This window comes from Ranitomeya imitator, chromosome 5 (genome assembly GCF_032444005.1).
Source record: "Ranitomeya imitator isolate aRanImi1 chromosome 5, aRanImi1.pri, whole genome shotgun sequence".
Lineage (NCBI taxonomy): Eukaryota > Metazoa > Chordata > Amphibia > Anura > Dendrobatidae > Ranitomeya > Ranitomeya imitator.
This window is the reverse complement of record NC_091286.1, coordinates 476400138-476423868: the sequence shown is the minus strand read 5'-3', so window position 1 is coordinate 476423868 and position 23731 is coordinate 476400138. Positions and strand designations below refer to the sequence as shown.

The 23731-nt window shown below is 45.2% G+C and overlaps 1 protein-coding gene across 1 annotated transcript; it reads left to right on the top strand.

Annotated features, from left to right (window-relative positions):
• The first annotated feature begins 1043 nt into the window (after positions 1-1043).
• LOC138638215 (uncharacterized) lies at positions 1044-11094 on the top strand. The gene is made up of 2 exons (XM_069727346.1): positions 1044-2411; positions 9144-11094. The coding sequence occupies exons 1-2, from the start codon at positions 1925-1927 to the stop codon at positions 10055-10057; spliced, it is 1401 nt and encodes a 466-aa protein (XP_069583447.1). The 5' UTR covers positions 1044-1924; the 3' UTR covers positions 10058-11094.
• Positions 11095-23731: the final 12637 nt, after the last annotated feature.

Genomic DNA, 23731 nt, shown 5'->3' with positions numbered 1-23731 from the left:
CGGATGTTTCACCCCCAGATGTTTCGCCCCCAGCAGTTCGCCCCCGGATGTTTCGCCCCCGGATGTTTCGCGCCCAGCAGTTTGCCCCCGGATATTTAACCCCCAGCTTTTTGCCCCCCAGATGTTTTGGCCCCAAATTAGGCAGGGAATTTTGGCCTTCTGTTTTAGCCCTAAGACCTCTTTCACAGTAGCCACTTTCCCAAGTGCTAAGCACTGGAAAATCGCTAAGAAGATTGCCAATTTTGAATATACTAGATGGTGGCCCGATTCTAACGTATTGGGTATTCTAGAAGGCGCAGCCACGTGGTATGTTGCACAGGTTATGTAGTATATTGGACAGTCCACGTAGTACATTGCACAGGCCATGTATTATATTGGACAGCCGAAGTAGTATTTTGGACAGCGCATGTAAATTGCACAGTCCACGTAGTAAATTGCACAGCACATGTAGTATATTGGCCAGCCGACATAGTATATTGCACTTGTCACGTAGTATATTGCACTGCCCACGTAGTCTAGGAATGTGGGCAATATATTTGTGCTAAAAAAAAATAATAATAAAGATATACTCGCCTCAGCCACGGGCCCTGAAGTCCTCGCGCCTCTCTGCAGTGCTGGCAGTGGCTTCCGGTCTGAGCATAGGACCTGCGATGATGTTGCGGTCACATGACTGTGACATCATCGCAGGTCCTGGACGCACAGCATCGTTCGGACCGGAAGGCATGGCGTGCACTGGAGAGAGGCGTGGAGGACAGCGCGACATCGGAGGGGGTGAGAATAACTTTTTTTACATTTTTTTTATTTTTAACATTACATCTTTTCACTATTGATGCTGCATAGGCACGATCAATAGTGAAAAGTTGGTCACACAGGGTTAATAGCAGCATTAACGGAGTGCGGTACACTGCGATCCATTAACGCTGGCATTAACCCTGTGTGAGCGGTCAGCGGTGAGTGCAGGGCAGTGAAGCAGCGGTCATTTTTCTGGCAGCCTGTGACCGTCGCTGATTGGTCGTGGCAATGGTCGTGGGCGTTTTGCCATGACCAATCAGCGACTTGACAGACAGACAGACGCCGCGACAAATGAATATACGAATAAAACGTTACAGACAGAAAGACGAAAGTGACCCTTAGACAGTTATATAGTAAATAAGTCAATGGCTGGAAAAGCGAGGTGTTGTTTCGGCCAGCTCTTTTTATTTTATTACAGGAGCTATTTATGAGCACTTAGCATTCATCAATAGCCTGTATCTTATGGGTCATTACCAAAAGCGCTCTGAAAAATGCCAGTAGAGCACGTGCTTTGGAGTTCTAAAACAGTGGCAGCATAAGGGTGCTTTTACACTTCCGCTACATATGCACTACAGGCCGCCCGTTCGCTTCTGTGATGCCGCATTCTGCTAACCTGCAGTGGAACGAAAAGAAGAAAAAGCTCTTCTTTTTATTCTGACACTGATAGCGGAATGCGGCATTATGAAAGCGAACGGGCGGCTGCAGATCGCGGAACCGAGCCGTTCACTTCTATGGGCAATGCGAGCGGAATGCCAGCATTCCGCCAGCATTGCCCTGGGGTCAGCTGGATGTCAGATCCAGAGCGGATTGACCTCTTGCGGCCACAAACACAAGTGTGAAACCACTCTAAAATTACAGTGTGCAAGAGGCCTTAAATCTAAACAATTTTGAACTTTTACCTGACCCAGCACTGACCTGCTTTGTTGCAAGTTGACCCAGCACTGACCTGCTTTGCTGCAAGTTTTGTTGCAGATGTAACAAGTAGCAGGTCACATGTCCTGCAAGTTACATTAGACTAGCTTTTATTCCACCTGTACATCAGAATATAGCAGTGTCTGAAATCTCCACAAAGAGAGAAGTGTACTGCCACAAAAAATCAGTCAGCTTCCACAGCAATTCACTTTCTACAACTATGAATTCAGTTCTGTCCAAACGTGGAAGGAGGAAGTTGGTCCATGAGAATCACATTTACTTATTTTCCAAACGAACCGCTGATGATGTCCATTCCATCTGGGTATGTGAAAAACGGTCGACTTGCAAGGGACGTGTTTGGACCAATGAAGAATCTGGCGAAGTTGTGAAAGTAGTCAATCTTCACAGTCACGCAGCACAAGCTGCAAGACCTGAAGCAATCCGACTTGTTAATGAGGCAGTCACCAGGGCAAGGACAACACAGGAGACACCACAACAGATTCTCACAGACGTCGTTTCAGAAGCCCATTCTAATGTTGCAGCACTTCTCCCAAGGAAAGCATCACTGAAGAGGACAATACGATTAGCAAGGCAACTTGGCAATATCCCAAGGTTACCTCAAACCCTTGATCAACTTGTTATCCCCCTGGAGTTCCAGGAGATCAGTATTGATGGTGTCCAGCAGCAGTTCCTTCTGCATGACTCTGGTAAGCTACTTAACCATTTAACATTGTATTAAAACAATTCCATTATGCATAATTATTGCAAAGTTTATTTTGCACAAATGTGAAAAATGCTAGACTGTAAGGTGCTGATATAAAATACTATGTGATTTTTGCCTTCAAGGGAAACTTTGAGGGTAATATAATGTAGTGAGGCCTACTGATTCCAACTAGTGTTGGCCGATCACTGGAAAGATAGGATCAGATCGGGCTGATCATACCAAAAGATTGGAATTAATTCTCCAGAGCTATAGCTATATATATATATATATATATATATATATATATATATATATATATATATATATATATATATATATATATATATATATATATATATATATATATACGCTCCTTGTAAGTAAAAAATGAGCAACATGGACCAGCAAATTAGGTTAGCTATTAAAAAGAACTGGCACCTGTTAGAGAGAGATAAGGAGTTAGCCGACGTAGCAGCCAGAGGCCCCTTAGTGGCCAATAGAAGAAGTGCAAGGTTAAGAGATAGATTGGTAAGAAACCGCGTCACTAAATCAAATACTAATTGGCTAAATGGGATGTCCCCTAAAGGCAATTTTAGGTGCGGCTATTGCTCGTGCTGTCAGCAGCACCTTACAGAGCGGTTTCTCTGTATAGGTGCAGTGTCACACACGGTTAATGATTTCATCACGTGTAAAACTGATCATGTAGTGTATATTGTATTCTGTCCTTGCAAGCGATATTATATCAGCAAAACTATCCGCCCGATGTATGTCCGTTTTCGAGAGCATTGCAGGTCAGTAGCATCAGGAAAAGGTGTCCCGCGATTCATTTCCCATGTGAGGGAGAAACATGGTAATAGGACTGAATGTCTTACCTTTGCTGGCATCGAAAAGGTGAATTTGCCTGCCCAAGGTGGTGATTTGGACAATCTGCTCTTGAGATGAGAAGCCAGGTGGATCCTGCGCTGTAATGCCATGGGTCCGCTTGGTTTCAATGACAGAGTCGATATGTCCATTTTTCTGTAGTTGTCTTATGAGCGCAGTGTCACGTATAGTGAACACAATTGACAGGTCATAGAGCGATAATTTGGTATAGCATTTGCTGACATCTCTTCAGTAGCGATTTGTGTTCCATGTCATATATGTACTCCATAAGCCATCTATTGTTTTTAACTTTAGTTTTTATGCCGGATGGCATACACCCACGAGTACTAAGAGAACTAAGTAATGTAATAGATAAACCATTATTTCTTATTTTTAGGGACTCTATAGCGACAGGGTCTGTTCCGCAGGACTGGCGCATAGCAAATGTGGTGCCAATATTCAAAAAGGGCTCTAAAAGTGAACCTGGAAATTATAGGCCAGTAAGTCTAACCTCTATTGTTGGTAAAATATTTGAAGGGTTTCTGAGGGATGTTATTCTGGATTATCTCAATGAGAATAACTGTTTAACTCCATATCAGCATGGGTTTATGAGAAATCGCTCCTGTCAAACCAATCTAATCAGTTTTTATGAAGAGGTAAGCTATAGGCTAGACCACGGTGAGTCATTGGACGTGGTATATCTCGATTTTTCCAAAGCGTTTGATACCGTGCCGCACAAGAGGTTGGTACACAAAATGAGAATGCTTGGTCTGGGGGAAAATGTGTGTAAATGGGTTAGTAACTGGCTTAGTGATAGAAAGCAGAGGGTGGTTATAAATGGTATAGTCTCTAACTGGGTCGCTGTGACCAGTGGGGTACCGCAGGGGTCGGTATTGGGACCTGTTCTCTTCAACATATTCATTAATGATCTGGTAGAAGGTTTACACAGTAAAATATCGATATTTGCAGATGATACAAAACTATGTAAAGCAGTTAATACAAGAGAAGATAGTATTCTGCTACAGATGGATCTGGATAAGTTGGAAACTTGGGCTGAAAGGTGGCAGATGAGGTTTAACAATGATAAATGTAAGGTTATACACATGGGAAGAAGGAATCAATATCACCATTACACACTGAATGGGAAACCACTGGGTAAATCTGACAGGGAGAAGGACTTGGGGATCCTAGTTAATGATAAACTTACCTGGAGCAGCCAGTGCCAGGCAGCAGCTGCCAAGGCAAACAGGATCATGGGGTGCATTAAAAGAGGTCTGGATACACATGATGAGAGCATTATACTGCCTCTGTACAAATCCCTAGTTAGACCGCACATGGAGTACTGTGTCCAGTTTTGGGCACCGGTGCTCAGGAAGGATATAATGGAACTAGAGAGAGTACAAAGGAGGGCAACAAAATTAATAAAGGGGATGGGAGAACTACAATAACCAGATAGATTAGCGAAATTAGGATTATTTATTCTAGAAAAAAGACGACTGAGGGGCGATCTAATAACCATGTATAAGTATATAAGGGGAGAATACAAATATCTCGCTGAGGATCTGTTTATACCAAGGAAGGTGATGGGCACAAGGGGGCATTCTTTGCGTCTGGAGGAGAGAAGGTTTTTCCACCAACATAGAAGAGGATTCTTTACTGTTAGGGCAGTGAGAATCTGGAATTGCTTGCCTGAGGAGGTGGTGATGGCGAACTCAGTCGAGGGGTTCAAGAGAGGCCTGGATGTCTTCCTGGAGCAGAACAATATTGTATCATACAATTATTAGGTTCTGTAGAAGGACGTAGGTCTGGGGATTTATTATGATGGAATATAGGCTGAACTGGATGGACAAATGTCTTTTTTCGGCCTTACTAACTATGTTACTATGTTACTATGTGCTTTTTGTATTTCTATGGTTTGTGGGAGGGATTTGGTGGCGGGGTGTGTCTGGCCGGTGCACTATATCCGCTGTCTGTCCTGAGCACAAATCGACCCGTAGAAGCGCAGGCATAGCGCGAAACGGCCGTCGTCCTCCCCTGCTCACACGAGCTTCGGCTCCCTATCCCCCGGCCATGACTTTTATCTGGAGTTGTCGTTGTTAATAAAGAAGTCCCTTTACCGAAGACTGGTGAGTGCCCTCATTTTTTACTTACAAGGAGCGCATGGATGGAAGTCTTTTTTCTATGAAGGAGCACCTGAGGTCCGGTGTTAGCGGCATAGCGAGGAGTCACATCTGATATCCCTGAATAGAGTTCATTATTACAGTTGATTAAGGGTCGGTGCCGCTCAGTTTTTTACTTTTTTACTTTTTTTTTATTTTTTTTTTACTTTTTTTTACTTTTTTGCGGATATATATATATATATATATATATATATATATATATATATATATATATATATATACACACACTGTACGCCCAAACAGTGTGTGTATATATATATGTGGGTGGGTGATGGTGGTCTGGCACTTTTGGAACTTTGTAATGCAATAAAGGATTTGTATAGGACTTCAGCAGTGCGGAGGTATTTCTTCATGGATGCATGTTAAGTACGGGCGGAAACCAACCCCTGCTCTAGCAGCACACTGAGTCCTCAGCAACAATCTCAGTTGAGCCACTCTTCTTCCAGTTTTCTTGCATATATACAGTACAGACCAAAAGTTTGGACACACCTTCTCATTTAAAGATTTTTCTGTATTTTCATGACTATGAAATTTGTACATTCACACTGAAGGCATCAAAACTATGAATTAACACATGTTTAATTATACACTTAACAAAAAAGTGTGAAACAACTGAAATTATGTCTTATATTCTAGGTTCTTTGCTTTGATGACTGCTTTGCACACTCTTGGCATTCTCTTGATGAGCTTCATGAGGTAGTCACGGGAATGGTTTTCACTTCACGAGTGTGCCCTGTCAGGTTTAATAAGTGGAATTTATTGCCTTATAAATGGTGTTGGGACCATTCGTTGTGTTGTGCAGAAGTCTGGTGGATACACAGCTGTTAGTCCTACTGAATAGACTGTTAGAATTTGTATTATGGCAAGAAAAAAGCAGCTAAGTAAAAAAAAACGAGTGGCCATCATTACTTTTAGAAATGAAGGGCAGTCAGTCCGAAAAATTGTGAACATTTTGAAAGTGTCCCCAAGTGCAGTTGCAAAGACCATCAAGTGCTACACAGAAACTGGCTCACATTAGGACCGCCCCAGGAAAGGAAGACCAAGAGTCACCTCTGCTTCTGAGGATAAGTTTATCCGAGTCACCAGCCTCAGAAATCGCAGGTTAACAGCAGCTCAGATTAGAGACCAGGTCAATGCCACACACAGTTCTAGCAGCAGACACATCTCTACAACAACTGTTAAGAGGAGACTTTGTGCAGCAGGCCTTCATGGTAAAATAGCTGCTAGGAAACCACTTCTAAGGACAGGCAACAAGCAGAAGACACTTGTTTTGGCTAAAGAACACAAGGAATGGACATTAGACCAGTGGAAATCTGTGCTTTGGTCTGATGAGTCCAAATTTGAGATCTTTGGTTCTAACCACCGTGTCTTTGTGCGACGCAGAAAAGGTGAACGGATGGACTCTACATGCCTGGTTCCCACCGTGAAGCATGGACGAGGAGGTGTGATGGTGTGGGGGTGCTTTGCTGGTGACACTGTTGGGGATTTATTCAAAATTGATGGCATACTGAACCAGGATGGCTACCACAGCATCTTGCAGCGGCATGCTGTTCCATCCGGTTTGCGTTTAGATGGACCATCATTTATTTTTCAACAGGACAATGACCCCAAACACACCTCCAGGCTGTGTAAGGGCTATTTGACCAAGAAGGAGAGTGATGGGGTGCTATGCCAGATGACCTGGCCTCCACAGTCGCTAGACCTGAACCCAATCGAGATGGTTTGGGGTTAGCTGGACCGCAGAGTGAAGGCAAAAGGGCTAACAAGTGCTGAGCATCTCTGGGAACTCCTTCAAGATTATTGGAAGGCCATTCCCGGTGACGATCTCTTGAAGCTCATCAAGAGAATGCCCAGAGTGTGCAAAGCAGTCATCAAAGCAAGAGGTGGCTACTTTGAAGAACCTAGAATATAAGACATATTTACAGTTGTTTCACACTTTTTTTTGTTAAGTATATAATTCCACATGTGTTAATTCATAGCTTTGATGCCTTCAGTGTGATTGTACAATTTTCATAGTCATGAAAATACAGAAAAGTCTTTAAATGAGAAGGTGTGTCCAAACTTTTGGTCTGTACTGTATAATGGCTCCAAGCTGCGCTGTTAAAAAATAAACAGACCCAGTTATTCAACTCTCTCCGGTGTCCAGCGCTGTCTCCGGCAGTGCAGGGAATTCCGAAATCCCAACGCTATGCATTCTGGGTTGTGCATCACCACCTCTGCACATGTGCCGGACTGTTCTGTGACGTGATGTGGTGCTTTCCCAGGACCGTCTAGTGAGCGGTCCTGGGATCACTCTCCATTGTAGTTATAGTACGGCAGGCACAGAGGCGGCGATGCGCCGCCCGGATTTCGGGATTCCCTGCACTGCTGGGCTAGGAGCCGGAGCCAGTACTGGACACTGGAGAAAGAGGTGAGTTACTGGGTTTGTTTATTTTTTAACAGCGCAGCCTGGTGCCAATTACTAAAGCTAAATATGCACACATGCTGTACGCCCGTACAGTGTGTGCGTATATATATATATATATATATATATATATATATATATATATATATATATATATATATATATATATATATATATATATATATATATATATATATATATACACACTGTTCGGGCATGTATGCCCGGACAGTGTTTTCAGATTACGGAGGATTCCGATTTCTAATTCTGATCATCATCATGATCTGGCTACAAATCGGATCGTAATTTAAAATAACGATCAGCCTGAAAATCGTAATAAATTACGATCTTCAGTGATCATGGAAGGGGATTGCGGCGCGGCATCTCCGCAGCGGCTGTAATTGCGGTAGCAACTGCAGATCCCACAGGAATCTATTTGTGCCTGCAATTGTGGCCACTATTGTGGTACCCTAATTCTGTATCAAAATCTTCACTTAACTCTATGGATTTAGGTGCAGGTTTTAGTGCAGGATTTCAGCCTCTTGTCTAAATGGCTGGAATTTTCTTTGTATAATGGCAGCATACATTGACATGCTGCACTGCATGTTTTTTTTTTAAACAAAATTTTTTCATCAGCATGTGGATGGGATTTACACATTAATGCTGCATATGACCCCAGCCTAATGGACCATTCAGTTATGCCTTAGGCCAAAAGCACACTGGTGATTTTACTGGCGTTTTTTGCATCCTGCACAATCCTCTCAATGAGACAGCATAGTCACGAACGTCCACCCTACCCACCCGACGACTAGCGCGCCCATCCGCTAGAATGGAACACCTCATTCAGGCGGGCGGCCCTCCCAGTCGTTCATTCAGACGTCTAGCCGCACGCCGCGTCTGGATGCGGCTGTCAACTAGACAGCTGTTCAGCATGGCGGCGATCGGCCGTGCTGAACGGCCGTCTAGTTGAAGGGTCTAAAGGTACCCTAAAAATGTGACCTATTTCAAGTTTGGAAGTAATTTTAATTTTAAACAAAAATATATCATTTTCCACTGGGACAATATATGTTGTAAAAAACTATTGGTTGGCCCCTTCACACTAGATTTTGCTTCAGGTTTTTTATTATGAAATCCGAAAATCTGGAGCTAAATGTGAGTTTTTAATGTGAGCTATGAACAGAGGCTTCTGATTAGGATATTTTTTTTTGTGAATTTATCCCAAAATTCTCTGTCTGCTGCTTGTTACACTTTTTCTGTTATTTCCTCTACTAATACTTTCATTTTAAATTAGGAAATGGACACAGCCGTATGTTGATATTTGGAACAAGAGACAATCTCCATCTACTGGCACAAAGTAAAGAGTGGTTTGCTGATGGCATGTTTTTCACTACACCAGCCTTGTTTAAGCAACTTTACACAATCCATGTAGTCCACAGCGGCCTTGTTGTTCCGCTAGTGTACACCTTGCTGACAGACAAGAGCCGTTCTACATATCAGAGGTTGCTGCAAGAGCTGAAGAACTTGCAGCCTGGACTGCAGCCAGACAACCTGATGTTGGATTTTGAACTAGCTGCAATACAGGCATTTGAAAGTGAGTTCCCCAACCTTGTGAAGACTGGTTGCTTTTTCCACTTATCACAGTCGGTTTGGCGTAAAGCTCAAAATGAAGGACTCAAGATGCAATACCAAGGTGACCATGAATTTGCCCGTTGGATACGTATGATACCTGCCCTGGCCTTTCTACCACCACAGAATGTTGTGCAATCATTTGAAGAGTTGGTGGAAGATCCTGACTTTCCACAAGAAGCAATACCTATTGCTAACTATTTTGAAGACAGCTATATCGGTCGAATGAATCGCAGAGGACGTCAAGCACCTTTGTTTCCAATTCAATTCTGGAATGTGTATAAGCGAACATTGAATGATCAACAGCGAACAAATAATGATGTTGAAGGATGGCACCGTAGCTTTCGAGAAACATGTGGTACTCTTTTCCAAAATATATACCGGTTCATTAACTGTCTGAAACATCAGCAAGAGCTCCATAGTTTTGAAATTATTCAGATAATAGCAGGAAATCCCATTGCTGCAAGAAACAAAAAGTATGCTGCAATTTCAGCAAGGGTTAAACGTATCGTGCAAGATTTCAATAATAGAAGCTTGATGGATTATCTGAGAGGCATTGCCTGCAGCTTTGAATTTTAGTTCATGGTCACATATTGTATGTTTTGAGAGCAGTGTTCTTAGCTGTAAAATAATTCAAGCATTATAACCTGTAATTTGTATTTTCTCTTTTTCTCTAATCCTTCCCCTCTATACCTTTTTATGTTTCTTGTTTAAACAGTTTTGATACATACAGTTAAAGCATAACTCTACAAAAAATATGTTATGTTATAGTACCTGTGCCCATGATATTCATTTCCAAAGGAGCCCTTCCAGTAGCTTCACTTCTGTGTGAAAAGTCTCATCCAAGTTAAAGCTCCATGTGCTGCAGGATTTCAGTGGTTCCTAAGGAGGTTGTTTCTCCTTAGTAGCAGTACTTGTGGATGGATTCTAGAGGGTGTGGCTGCACAGGAGCATGCAACTAACAATATATTCCCTATGATGTATAAAGGGCTGCTGGTTTACAGCCCTCTGCAAAGCCCCCCTATGTGTTGCATCCTGTAATGGGTTTACACAGGCAGAGGGAGCCCTCCTCTTGTCCAGGAAAGAGCACATGAGCGGAGGGTGAAAGGGAGCTTTGCATAGGGCTGTGAACAAGCAGCCCTGAATGTATCATAGGGAGCCAAGATCCGTTCTGCTACCAAGGGGGCACGACCTCCTTAGTAACCAATGAAATCCTACTATTTTCCTGTCTATTTGTAAAATGACTCATCTAGAAAACAAAGTTTTAAAATGAAAAAACTAATTTGATCAGAATTATATATCTTAGACTCATATGGTGTATTATTAGTGATAAGCAAACCTGCCAATGTTCAGTTCAGGCAGGTCTTTCCCGGATGCGAAAGATCCAGGAGCAAATTGCTAGAGGCAAAACATCCAGGGATGAACTGGGGGCAAAACATCTGGGGGTGAAACATCAGTGGGCGAACTGGGGGCGAAACATCTGGGGGCGAACTGCTGGAGGCAAAACATCCGGGGGAGGAACTGCTGGGGCGAAACATCCGGGGGCGAACTGCTTGGGGACGAAGCATCTGGAGTTGAAACATCCAGGGGAGAACTACTAGGGGCGAAACAACCGGGGGCGAACTGCTGGGGGTGAAACATCCGGGGGCGAACTGCCGGGGGCGAAACATCCGGGGGCTAACTGCTGGGGGCGAAACATCCGGGGGCGAAACATTCTGGGGTGAACTGCTGGGGGCGAAACATCCGGGGGCGAACTGCTGGGGACGAAACATCCGGGGGCGAAATGTGCGGGGGCGAACTGCTGGGGGTGAAACATCCGGGGGCGAACTGCTGGGGGCGAAATGTGCGGGGGCGAAATGCTGGGGGCGAAATGTTCGGGGGCGAAGTGTACCTGGGGGCGAACTGCTGGGGGCGAACTGCTGGGGGCGAAACTTCCAACTCCCTAGAGGGTACTTGCACTTAATAGATAGTATACCTGTATGGGTAATTGTGTTTCATAGCTAGTTAATAACTGTTTTCTACTCGCCTTAAAGTCGTACGCACAATGTAAATATGTTTTTGTTTGTAACGTTCAAGTGTCCTCACCTCCCATAAAGGGAAGCTTAGTATATATTAACTTGTTTTATAGCATTTCAAAAATTTTCATGTATTTTGCTAATGTATTGTTGTTTTCTTTTCCCGATCCCAAGTACTGGATTTAACTGGGGGGAGTATAGCGCCCCAGGGTCCTGGTCGTTGCAGTAATATCATTCTCCTCTAGGGGGGAGTGATGTTACCTTTGGAGGCAATAAAGGAGATCTCTTTACCAGGTAACACACACATACTACACATTCATACTCCAGTCCACCAGGGGGAGCTATGCTCCTATTTATTAGAGCACTCTTCACAATTAGGTAAAACTGGTGGTCTGGAGAGAAACTTAGGAGATGCTAGCTGAGCTTTGCTCAGGCAGTTGCTGGCTGAGCTTCGGCTCAGGTAGTTGGTCCCTGACAGGGGTGGGATCCTGTCAGAGGTCTAGACAGAAGGACACGGAGCTGCGCCTGCCCCACGTGCGGCAGCCTCCAGAAAGAGACACGAACAGAACTGTATTGTAGAGAGGGTGAAGAAGTCACAGCAAAAGGAGAGGAAACCAGAAGGAGTTCTGCCCTACACAGGCTGCCTCCTTCTGGGGCGCAGGATCCCGCTAGCCGGAACACTGAGGGGTTAAGGATCTCCACGCTTTACTTCAGAGACTGGCAGGACAGTTAATTGCAAGTTACTGATCCGCCCTAAACCCAGGAGGCAACGTGGCACCCACGAGAGGCTGGGGCGTGATAGAGTCCCTGTAAAAAGCCTCACGCCACCGGTCATACGGGTTTGTCCTATCCATCCGGGGGACAGAGAGAAACATAACATCTAGAACAGTTGTGAGAATCTTATGAGAAGCTTAGCAGTAAGGTACTACAACACAGAGGCCCTAGAGGAAGGCTACTGATTTCCACCTGGATAAGGGGACTCTGGATTTGCCTCCAAACCGGCCGGACTCTGCCTGCCCCGTGATCTGGTGCTCTGGACTATGGATGCTGAAGCCTTCAGTAAAAAAGTAAAGAGACTGCAACCTTGTGTCCTCGTTCTTCACCGCGCCTTTCACCATCCACTATCTTACACACTGGGAAGCCCTGGGGACACACTTCACCTGTGGGAAGGTATACCATCTAGCTGCCATAACATCACCCCAGCGGACCCCTAAGCAGTGTCAGTCACTCTGACTGAATACCACAGGTGGCGTCACAAACATTTCCCCTTTAAAAACCTTTCCCTTTACAACGGACCTCCCGAGGGCGCCGGACCGGGTCAACCACCGTGACATCCCCCTAGAGAACCGAAGGACTCGGTACCGAGTACCCCACTGTCCTACGGTGGCGCTCCACAGGCACCTCTCAGCAGGCAGCTCTCTCAGCAGGGACGGCTCTCCTCAGCATGCACCTCTCTCAGCAGGTACGGCTCTCCTCAGCAGGTACGGCTCTCAGCAGGTACGGCTCTCCTCAGCAGGCACCTCTCTCCTCAGCAGGCACCTCTCAGCAGGCACGGCTCTTCTCAGCAGGCACCTCTCTCAGCAGGCAGCTCTCAGCAGGCACAGCTCCTCTCAGCAGGCAGCTCTCTCAGCAGGCACGGCTCTCCTCAGCAGGCACGGCTCTCCTCAGCAGGCACTGCTCTCCTCAGCAGGCACGGCTCTCCTCAGCAGGGACCTCTCTCCTCAGCGCGGCTGGTATCGGCTTGCTGTGTTGACTATTCAGCACCGTGACTGATCACATTTCTCTCCCCTAATAATGGGGTTAATTGTGCACGTAACCACTGCAAACAATAAAACCCCTCATAACCTAGTTTTCATTGCATTTCTGTCTGACCAACTGGAGTGGCTAATGTCCCACCCAAAAGTATAGTGTCTGATGTACATGGGGCCACGGCCCCAATACTGAGACTACAGGAATACCGAGCGGTAAAGGACCACAAGTCCCAGAGAACCTGCGGCTATAAGCCCTCTGCTTACAAACTACTATCACTATAGCAGCCATCCATATCAAACCTATGGGAAGCAACCCTGTGACAGTAGACAGAGGCCATGCACTGATATGAGACGTGGGCTGCTCTCGCCCTACAGTGGCCCTATCTTGTATGCCTCCCTTGACACCCTGAAGAAACAAGGTATATTGCCCCAAACATGGTCGTCTGTCCCTATCTGCAAATCCTGTAAAGTTGTACAGCACACCCACAAATACATCGACAAGAAAAAAGGAAAAGAACAATATGACAATCCTCCTTATAAAACAATTCCGGGAAGGTAAATGTGTCGGGGCCAGACCCCAGCAATCGGATGAGTTGGCAAAGATCTGGGGGACCACTGGCATTTATGTTGTGTTATTCAGGTGTGTAATTGAATCTTTTTCTGAACTTAAAAAGAATGAACATAAGCTCCACAATATCAAGACGACTTGTATATACGTTCAACCACTTTGAGTTTCTTATAACCGATTCAAGCTTGGAAAGCCATGATGTGGCCAAAAAAGTGACTTCCCTCAATAATTTATATATACTGTTTTGACCCCGAAGGCGAAGACACCATAAAAACGACCAGACGACAAAGAAGACTTGTCGGGAAAAACACTATAAAAAAATCTGTGTGCACATATACTTAGACTAGCTGTTTCCAGCCAGCTAACGCTCGGCACGCTCATTGCTATCTAATTAACGCTGCTGGTGATTAAACTAAAGTAAATAATGACAACATTCAATAGCGCTTACGCAGGTGGTAAATTAACTTAAAATGAAGTTAATAACAATAATAATCATAAACATTCTGAATAATACTAATAATACATTTTATTCACTGTGTAAAATCAAAATCAAACTGGATTCAGTAAGATGTGCATTTTTTATTCCAGCATCTAAACAAATTTCATACCGAAGCGTAAATTAAGTTAAAATTTCTCTGTAAACAATCATTTGTGAGGACGGAGCCTCGTGTGGTAGTGTGTGGGAACGGAGCCTCGTGTGGTAGTGTGTGTGGAAGGAGCCTCGTGTGGTAATGTGTGTGGACGGAGCCTCATGTGGTAATGTGTGGGGATGGAGCCTCGTGTGGTAATGTGTGGGGACGGAGCCTCAAGTGGTAATGTGAGGACGGAGCCTCGTGTGGTAATGTGTGGGGACGGAGCCTCGTGTGGTAGTGTGTGTGGACGGAGCCTCGTGTGGTAATGTGTGGGGACAGAGCCTCGTGTGGTAGTGTGTGTGGACGGAGCCTCGTGTGGTAATCTGTGGGGACGGAGCCTTGTGTGGGCATGGAGCCTCGTGTGGTAATGTGTGAAGACGAAGCCTCGTGTGGTAATGTGTGTGGACAGCCTCGTGTGGTAATGTGTGAGGACGGAGCCTCGTGTGGTAATGTGTGAGGATGGAGCCTCGTGTGGTAATGTGTGGAGACGGAGCCTCGTGTGGTAATGTATGGGGACGGAGCCTCGTGAGGTAATGTGTGGGGATGGAGCCTTGTGTGGTAATGTGTGGGGACGGAGCCTCGTGTGGTAGTGTGTGTGTGGACGGAGCCTCGTGTGATAATGTGTGGGGACGGAGCCTCGTGTGTTGTGAATTCTGCTCTTGGGTTCCCTCCAGTGGTTGTAGGTGGGAATGCAGTTGTCTCTGAGTCGCAGTCCTGACCAGGTGTATCTGCTGATTACAATTCTGACTGGGATATTAAGGTGTGCAGGATTCATTAGCCCTTGACAGTTGTCAATGTTCCTTGTGAAGTGTAGGATCACTTTCTGGCTTCTCCTGCTTAGCTGCCAAATTCAGCAAAGATAAGTGTTTTAGTTTTTTTTGTGTCTGTGGCACACTGCTGTGTGCTTGTTTTTGTTTGTATTCCTGCTCTGATTGTAGGATTCACTGGAGTTGCAGATATAAGCTCCTACATCTTTAGTTAAATGTAGGAAGTTTTTGTATATTCTGCTGTGGATATTTTTGAAGGGTTTCAATACTGACCGCACAGAACTCTGTCCTATCCTGTCCTATTTAGCTAGAGTGGCCTCCTGTGCTAAATCCTGTTTTTCTGCCTGTGTATGTTTTTTCCTCTTCGACTCACCGCCAATATTTGTGGGGGGCTGTCTATCCTTTGGGGATCTGCTCTGAGGCAAGATAGTATTCCTAATTCCATCTTTAGGGGTATTTAGTCCTCTGGCTGTGACAAGGTGTCTAGGATTGTTAGGTACACTCCACGGCTACTTCTAGTTGCGGTGTTAAGTTCAGGATTGCGGTCAGTATAGTGACCACCTTCTCCAATGAAAGTTCTCATGCTGCTCCAAGGTCACCGGATCATAACAGTACAACTGGCCAGCAATGAGTTAAATGCATCTCAGAAGAAGGGAAGAAAGGTCTTGAGCCATTTTTTTTCTCCAGTCTGTTTTGTATTCTCTTCCCTCTTAATATGTGGGTGGCTGAGGAGCCTAGTGCAAGCATGAATGTTCAGGAATTAGCTTCTCGTGTAGACCAGCTTGCTGCTAGGGTGCAGGGTATTTCTGATTATATTGTTCAGACTCCTGCTTTAGAACCAAAGATTCCTACTCCTGATTTGTTTTCTGGTGACAGGTCCAAATTTTTGAGTTTTAAAAAAAACTGTAAACTGTTTTTTGCGCTGAGACCTCGATCCTCTGGTGATTCCATTCAGCAGGTAAAAATCGTAATCTCCCTGCTGCGTGGCGACCCGCAGGATTGGGCGTTTTCCCTGGAATCTGGGAATCCGGCTTTGCTTAATATTGACTCCTTTTTTCAGGCTCTGGGATTATTATATGATGAACCTAATTCTGTGGATCAAGCTGAGACGACCTTGTTGGCCCTTCTCAGGGTCAAGAGGTGGCAGAATTGTATTGTCAGAAATTCAGAAAATGGTCTGTGTTGACTAAATCGAATAATGATGCTTTGGCGGCAATTTTCAGAAGGGGGCTTTCAGAATCCGTTAAAGATGTTATGGTGGGGTTTCCCACGCCTTCCGGTCTGAGTGATTCTATGTCTCTGGCCATTCAGATTGACCGGCGCTTGCGGGAGCGCAGAACTGTGCGCGCTGTGGCGTTTGTGGATTCAGGCGCCGCCTTAAATTGGACTTTGAGTTTGCCAAGCATTGTGGTTTTCCTTTGCAGCCTTTGCAGAACCTTATTCCTTTAAGGGACATTGATGCTACACCCTTGGCTAAAAATAAGCCCCAGTTTTGGACACCGGTGACCATGGGCATGGCGCCAGCCCATCAGGATGAATACAGCAACCAAAATAAAAAGAGGCCGCTCATAAGAATGCACACCACAAGGCCAATAAATAATAATAGAACAATATAAGAATAGAATTTTTATTGACAAACCACAACTTCAAAAAAGCATAAAACATAATTAAAAACAGTAATGCCAAGTACACTTGGTCCACATATCAATATATCTTGTATAATACAAATATCAATTACAATAAGTCCGCACACCCGATTTATAATGGGAGAACAACCCTCTGGCTCATGGAGCTACATGCATATAAGTGTTCCCTAATATGGCTCCCTATGGCGTGTATAACCCTAGAAAGATAAGGGGGACAACAGCCAAAGTAAGGGGAAAACACCCCCAAGATGAAACAATAAAAGGGAGAAAAAGAGCCGCCCGAGCACAAGAGCTAACTCCACACATGGGGGCTAGAAGAGGCAGCAAAAAAATATGCAGTCTAGATGCAACACATGCCGAAAATAAGGCATCATAAGTGTAACATTACCCACAAAATCATAAAACAAAATTTTCTGTTTTATGATTTATTTAGGGGTTCCTTTTTCGTCATGTTTGCTCTTTTGACCAGCAGTCTTGGAGTTAACTGCCTGTATCTGGCATCTTATAGCCTTATTTGCTGTGGCTTCCTAATGCTTGTCTTGCGCCTGCGCTATTCTGCCCGGCCGCTGTATTGCGGGGATCATTTTTTGGTTACACATATCACTGGGCTGCACTTCCGGTTGCGTTATAGCCGGATGGCATTTGCGTACTTTCTCCCCTTATCATGGGGGGCGTCCGCTTCATTCTTATCCCTGTGGGGGGCGTTCCCCTATTGGCCTTGCACTTCCGGTTTCGCCGGCGTTCAGCCCCAGTGCGTGTGTGGCCGTATATGGTTATTGTCCCGCATTTCCGGCAGCGCTAGAGCTTGACGGCATCTGCGCATTTCCTCCCCCTATTGTGGGGAGTATCCACTTCATACTCATCTGTATTAGGGGTGTTCCCTCATCAGCGCCGCACTTCCGGCTCCACCGGAGTTCAGCCCATCGGCGGTACATCAGGTGAGCCGCATGAATACTATTTATATGAGAAGTTTGTTGCAAACAGCACCTTCCCCTGACGAAGCCCTCCTTTGTGGGGCGATACGCGTTGGGTTGTATCACTTGGTCCAAGCTGGTCTGCACCCAGGGACGGCGCATCCCTCCATTTTTTCTCCTATTTTGTGGGTAATGTTACACTTATGATGCCTTATTTTCGGCATGTGTTGCATCTAGACTGCATATTTTTTTGCTGCCTCTTCTAGCCCCCATGTGTGGAGTTAGCTCTTGTGCTCGGGCGGCTCTTTTTCTCCCTTTTATTGTTTCATCTTGGGGGTGTTTTCCCCTTACTTTGGCTGTTGTCCCCCTTATCTTTCTAGGGTTATACACGCCATAGGGAGCCATATTAGGGAACACTTATATGCATGTAGCTCCATGAGCCAGAGGGTTGTTCTCCCATTATAAATCGGGTGTGCGGACTTATTGTAATTGATATTTGTATTATACAAGATATATTGATATGTGGACCAAGTGTACTTGGCATTACTGTTTTTAATTATGTTTTATGCTTTTTTGAAGTTGTGGTTTGTCAATAAAAATTCTATTCTTATATTGTTCTATTATTATTTATTGGCCTTGTGGTGTGCATTCTTATGAGCGGCCTCTTTTTCTTTTGGTTGCTGTATTCATTCATTGACCGCTTGTCTGCACCCCGGTTGGCATTTGATATTAGCGGATATTGGTAGTGCGCTCTACATGTTTGTTTTCGCTTAGTCTGGTTTTTTGCCCTATCTTTTTTCTTTTTTAGGGTTTTCTTGAGCAGCACACATCCTATTGTGGATTACCTATGGTGTTAATTTTTGGATGTATATAGGCTTTTATTATCTCTTTGGTTTCATGCGGCTACCTGCTGATGTATCTTGTGATGATGTATGTTGTCTGGTCAGCTTTACTGTGATCCATCTGCAGTGTGTATCTAAATTTTGGGTTTTTGATTTGTTTTCAGCTCGTTTGACCTTATAAGCACCGTTACGCAATATGGACTGGGAGGCTCGTGAGGCGGCCTGGCAGGCCCAGTCGGCTGATGTGTTTGCTTCTAAAGGAGACACAGTTGTTGATTCAGATTTTGTGAAACTCACAACGGAACTGACGGCGGCCCATCGGACTGGTATACGGCTGTGGTGGAATATCCGCAGCCTTGAGGAGTATATCAGGGCCAATATTGTACCTCGTGGTCTTAGGGTCCCTATTTACCCAGCTTGGGAACCCTCTCCCACGTTCAAGAATACTTGGGAACAGGGGCTGCTTAAATGCTCCAATATTATTATCAATATGTTGCTAGAGCATGACAGAGAACTATTGCTAGCAACTAAGACCAGAATTAAGGATTTGGACACCAAGTTATCTATATTCGATGATGTCAAAGAGGTCCAGCCCTTCAGACATAGACTCAAAGAAAATCTTGATAAATATGATCGTGACATTATGAGCAAGAAGAAGTCTAAATTTTTCAGAGACCGTACGGATTTTGAGTCATCCAGGGCCTTCAGATGGAGACATCAGGGTAATCAGAGGTCGGCCGTGCCTGCACATAGAACTAGGGACACAGCACCGGAGGGCCCGAGGACGGCTAATTACACTTCTGGTAGCGATTTTTTATCGTCGGCAGAAAGCGAGCCAGACGCCGGATCCGAAGAGGGCGTGGGCACCGCGGTGGTGTCCACGCGGACCACCCGTTTCGGAGGGCGCCATCCGCCAACGCACAAACAATATCGCAATCACCGCAAATACTAACTCCGTCTCCAATGGAGGCGGATCCGACGGGGAACAACATCTCAGGTAACATCTTGCAGGTCATTAACCTCTCTGATTATGTGTTATCATCTACTGAACTTTCAATTTTACAGAGGGGTTTGACGTTTTCACCTGTGCAATGTGCCGATAAATTTACGCTCATAAAGGACCTATATCTCTTTTGTAGGAAGCTGGTTCTCCGGGTGCTACACTGTCGTCCTCATCTGGTCAATAGCCCTGACCATACAGACCAACAAATACTACAGGATCTGATCCAGCTACTTCAGGAGAATGAGGATGGCACAGGTAGGAATCGCTTTCCCCATAGAAATCGCTCTAATGTCACACCCCCTTTTTCCCTGGTGCCCGCTGTCCGGGTATTTTTTGAACTGGTTAAGAGGGACATTTTGAGTCTTTCCCCCCGGGCTTTGGTGCCGAATAATTTAAGCAGGGAAGAATGGAGGGCCCTCACCGGTCTGCGGCATAACAATGCATTTTTGATCAAAGAAGCGGATAAAGGGGGCAATGTGGTTCTTTGGCCACATGCCCTCTATTTGGAGGAGGCGCAGCGCCAATTGGGTGACTGCAGGTTCTATAGAAAATTGCCCTCGGACCCTACAGAAACTTTTGCCTCCCGGTTCAGGAGTCTTCTTGATAGGGCTAGGGACCTGGGTATTATTGATCATAATGAGTATAAGTTTCTGTGGGTTGAATGCCCCGTTACAGCCACCTTCTATTTGTTACCGAAGGTGCATAAGTGTCTGCATAAACCTCCGGGCAGGCCCATAGTGGCCTGTATTGGCAGCCTGTGTGAAAAGGCCTGCGTCTACGTGGACTTTTTTCTTCAGCCTTTGGTCAAAACACTGCCTTCCTTTGTTAAAGATTCTGCCCATTTTATCAGTATTTGTCGGAATCTGTCTGTGCCCCCTGGGGCCTTTCTGGTGACCTGTGATGTGGAGTCATTGTACTCCAATATAGGTCACCAGGATGGCATCCAGGCTGTTCTGTTTTTTCTAGACCAGTTGAACCACTCGGATCGTATGCATGATTCCCTGGTGGTGGACCTGTTAGATTTCATATTAAGGCACAATTATTTTTTGTTTGACAGGGCCTATTATCTACAGGTATCTGGGGTGGCCATGGGTGCGAGATGTGCCCCCGCCCTGGCAAACTTGTTTCTAGGGTGGTGGGAGGCCACCCAGGTGTTTCCATCTGCGACCTTTAAGGACAAAGTTTGCCACTGGTCACGATATATCGACGACCTTTTCTTTATTTGGACTGGTACCTCAGAAGAATGTTGTCATTTTATTGACTCTCTGAATTCTAACAACCATCATATTCTTCTTACATATTCTATGTCCTTGTCCACAGTGACGTTTTTGGATTTGGAGGTTTTGTTGGATAGTGGATCAATTACGACCAAGCTATTCCGGAAGCCAACAGCTACTAACAGCCTACTTGACTTTAGGAGCTTCCATCCGTTTCATACTAGGATGGGGGTCCCAACGGGCCAGTTTCTTCGGGTTAGGAGGAACTGTACTAATGATTTGGACTTTCAAGAGGAAGCAAGGGAGCTTTCCCGTCGGTTTAAGGATCGTCATTATCCCCATAGGAGTATCTCCAGGGCCTACCAGCGGGCCAGAAGTCAGACACAGGACTCTCTGTTGGAACCAAGGATAAAGGTAGGCGATAACAAGCCTAGGTTTATCACGACCTTTAATAACAGCTGGGACGGCCTTGGTGGTATCCTACGGAAACATTGGGGGATTCTGACCGCTGACCTTAGTACCTCGACAATTGTGGGGGATCGCCCTTTGCTAACTGCCAGGAGGGCCCCGAATTTCAGGGATCTCCTGGTTAGGAGCCACTACACCAGACAAACTACTCGGGCGGGCCAGGGTGTGAGACTACAGGGCTCTTTCGCCTGTGGGGATTGCAATATCTGTTCCCATATGGTCACCACTAAGGACTTTTTCATCAATCCCCTTGATGGCAGGCGGCATAAATTACGTTCCTACATTAATTGTAGGACGTCATGCGTGATTTATGCCCTCATTTGCCCCTGTCGCCTTGTATATGTGGGTCAAACCACACAGGAATTACGACGCAGGGTGCAAAAACATTTTTCCACCATTCATGTAGCGGCCAATGATGTGGCTAAGGGCAGGACGCTCACTCCAGTAGCTACTCATTTCTTGACTCATCATGCTGGACGTATTTCTAACACACAAGTGATAGGCCTGGATAGGATTCGTCACTCGAATAGGGGTGGTCCTATCAAACCCCTGCTTCTTAGGACTGAGGCCCGCTGGATTTTTCAATTGGGATCGGTGGCCCCGACAGGACTTAATGAGGAATTATTATTTACTGGTTTTTTGGGTTAAGCTTATTTTCCTTTTATTTTGTTTATATCCTCTTAGGTGATATTCCATAATGTCCAGGACTTTCTATCTGGAGGACATACAAATATGGACGGGGTGTCTGGATCCACGACTGTGGAGTATTTTGGACTATGCATCTCCTCATGTTGGACTATTAAGTGATATGACAGATGGCGGATGGCCCTCCTGGCTCCCAATTGATGGAAATTATTTGAACTCGCATTTTGCTTGAACCAGAATATTTCGTCTCCTCCTATGGGACTATTATGTGATATGTTTGACTTATGTTGGAGCTTCACCTATTGGATCTATTATTTCACCCTCTTTTGGCTCATGGGGTTGTTTAGGTAGGGTTTCTTAACCAATTTTTTGCTACGTTTGGACAACTATTAAGGCTGTCCATCTCTCTGCCCGCTATTTGGATGCCACATGATCGTTATCATTTCGGCGCATGTATTACTCAAGGACCTGAGGATTCGCATATGGTTATATCTCGGCCTATGGGTATTGTGCAACTTGTGGATGGGGTTTGTTATTATTTTCATGTCATGTCTTTGATATTTATGATAACATAATAAAGTTATTTATATTTTTATATTCTTTCATTAACCCCTCATCTGCTAAATCATTGTTTATTGAGTATGGTCTGTGAACTCTTGTTCTTTGAGTTATGCATGTGTTGATGCGCCCCCGGGGGTCGAATGTGGTATGTCAGCTAAGTAAATGACTGGTGTTCGGTCCGTCTCCTTCTTATGTACACATATATGGCTATAGGCCCCCTGGTTTCTGATTTAGCTAACAATTTATAATAGAAAACTCTCTTCGGAGAGTCAATTTATAATTGTTAAGGCCACATGGATACTATATTGGTCGAGGTGTAATTAACCTCAATGTGCCTTTATACCTGCCGTGATATATGAGCTTATATATAGGGGTATTCGTTTATACCCTTATATATGATTCATTTTCTGTTTTATGATTTATTTAGGGGTTCCTTTTTCGTCATGTTTGCTCTTTTGACCAGCAGTCTTGGAGTTAACTGCCTGTATCTGGCATCTTATAGCCTTATTTGCTGTGGCCTCCTAATGCTTGTCTTGCGCCTGCGCTATTCTGCCCGGCCGCTGTATTGCGGGGATCATTTTTTGGTTACACATATCACTGGGCTGCACTTCCGGTTGCGTTATAGCCGGATGGCATTTGCGTACTTTCTCCCCTTATCATGGGGGGCGTCCGCTTCATTCTTATCCCTGTGGGGGGCGTTCCCCTATTGGCCTTGCACTTCCGGTTTCGCCGGCGTTCAGCCCCAGTGCGTGTGTGGCCGTATATGGTTATTGTCCCGCATTTCCGGCAGCGCTAGAGCTTGACGGCATCTGCGCATTTCCTCCCCCTATTGTGGGGAGTATCCACTTCATACTCATCTGTATTAGGGGTGTTCCCTCATCAGCGCCGCACTTCCGGCTCCACCGGAGTTCAGCCCATCGGCGGTACATCAGGTGAGCCGCATGAATACTATTTATATGAGAAGTTTGTTGCAAACAGCACCTTCCCCTGACGAAGCCCTCCTTTGTGGGGCGATACGCGTTGGGTTGTATCACTTGGTCTACGCTGGTCTGCACCCAGGGACGGCGCATCCCTCCCTTTTTTCTCCTATTTTGTGGGTAATGTTACACTTATGATGCCTTATTTTCGGCATGTGTTGCATCTAGACTGCATATTTTTTTGCTGCCTCTTCTAGCCCCCATGTGTGGAGTTAGCTCTTGTGCTCGGGCGGCTCTTTTTCTCCCT

Excerpts from the sequence above, each read along its gene's own strand:
- LOC138638215 (XM_069727346.1), top strand. The coding sequence starts at position 1,925 with ATGAATTCAGTTCTGTCCAAACGTGGAAGGAGGAAGTTGGTCCATGAG. Across the intron at positions 2,412-9,143 it reads GTTCCTTCTGCATGACTCTG|GAAATGGACACAGCCGTATG; the intron begins GTAAGCTACTTA and ends ATTTTAAATTAG.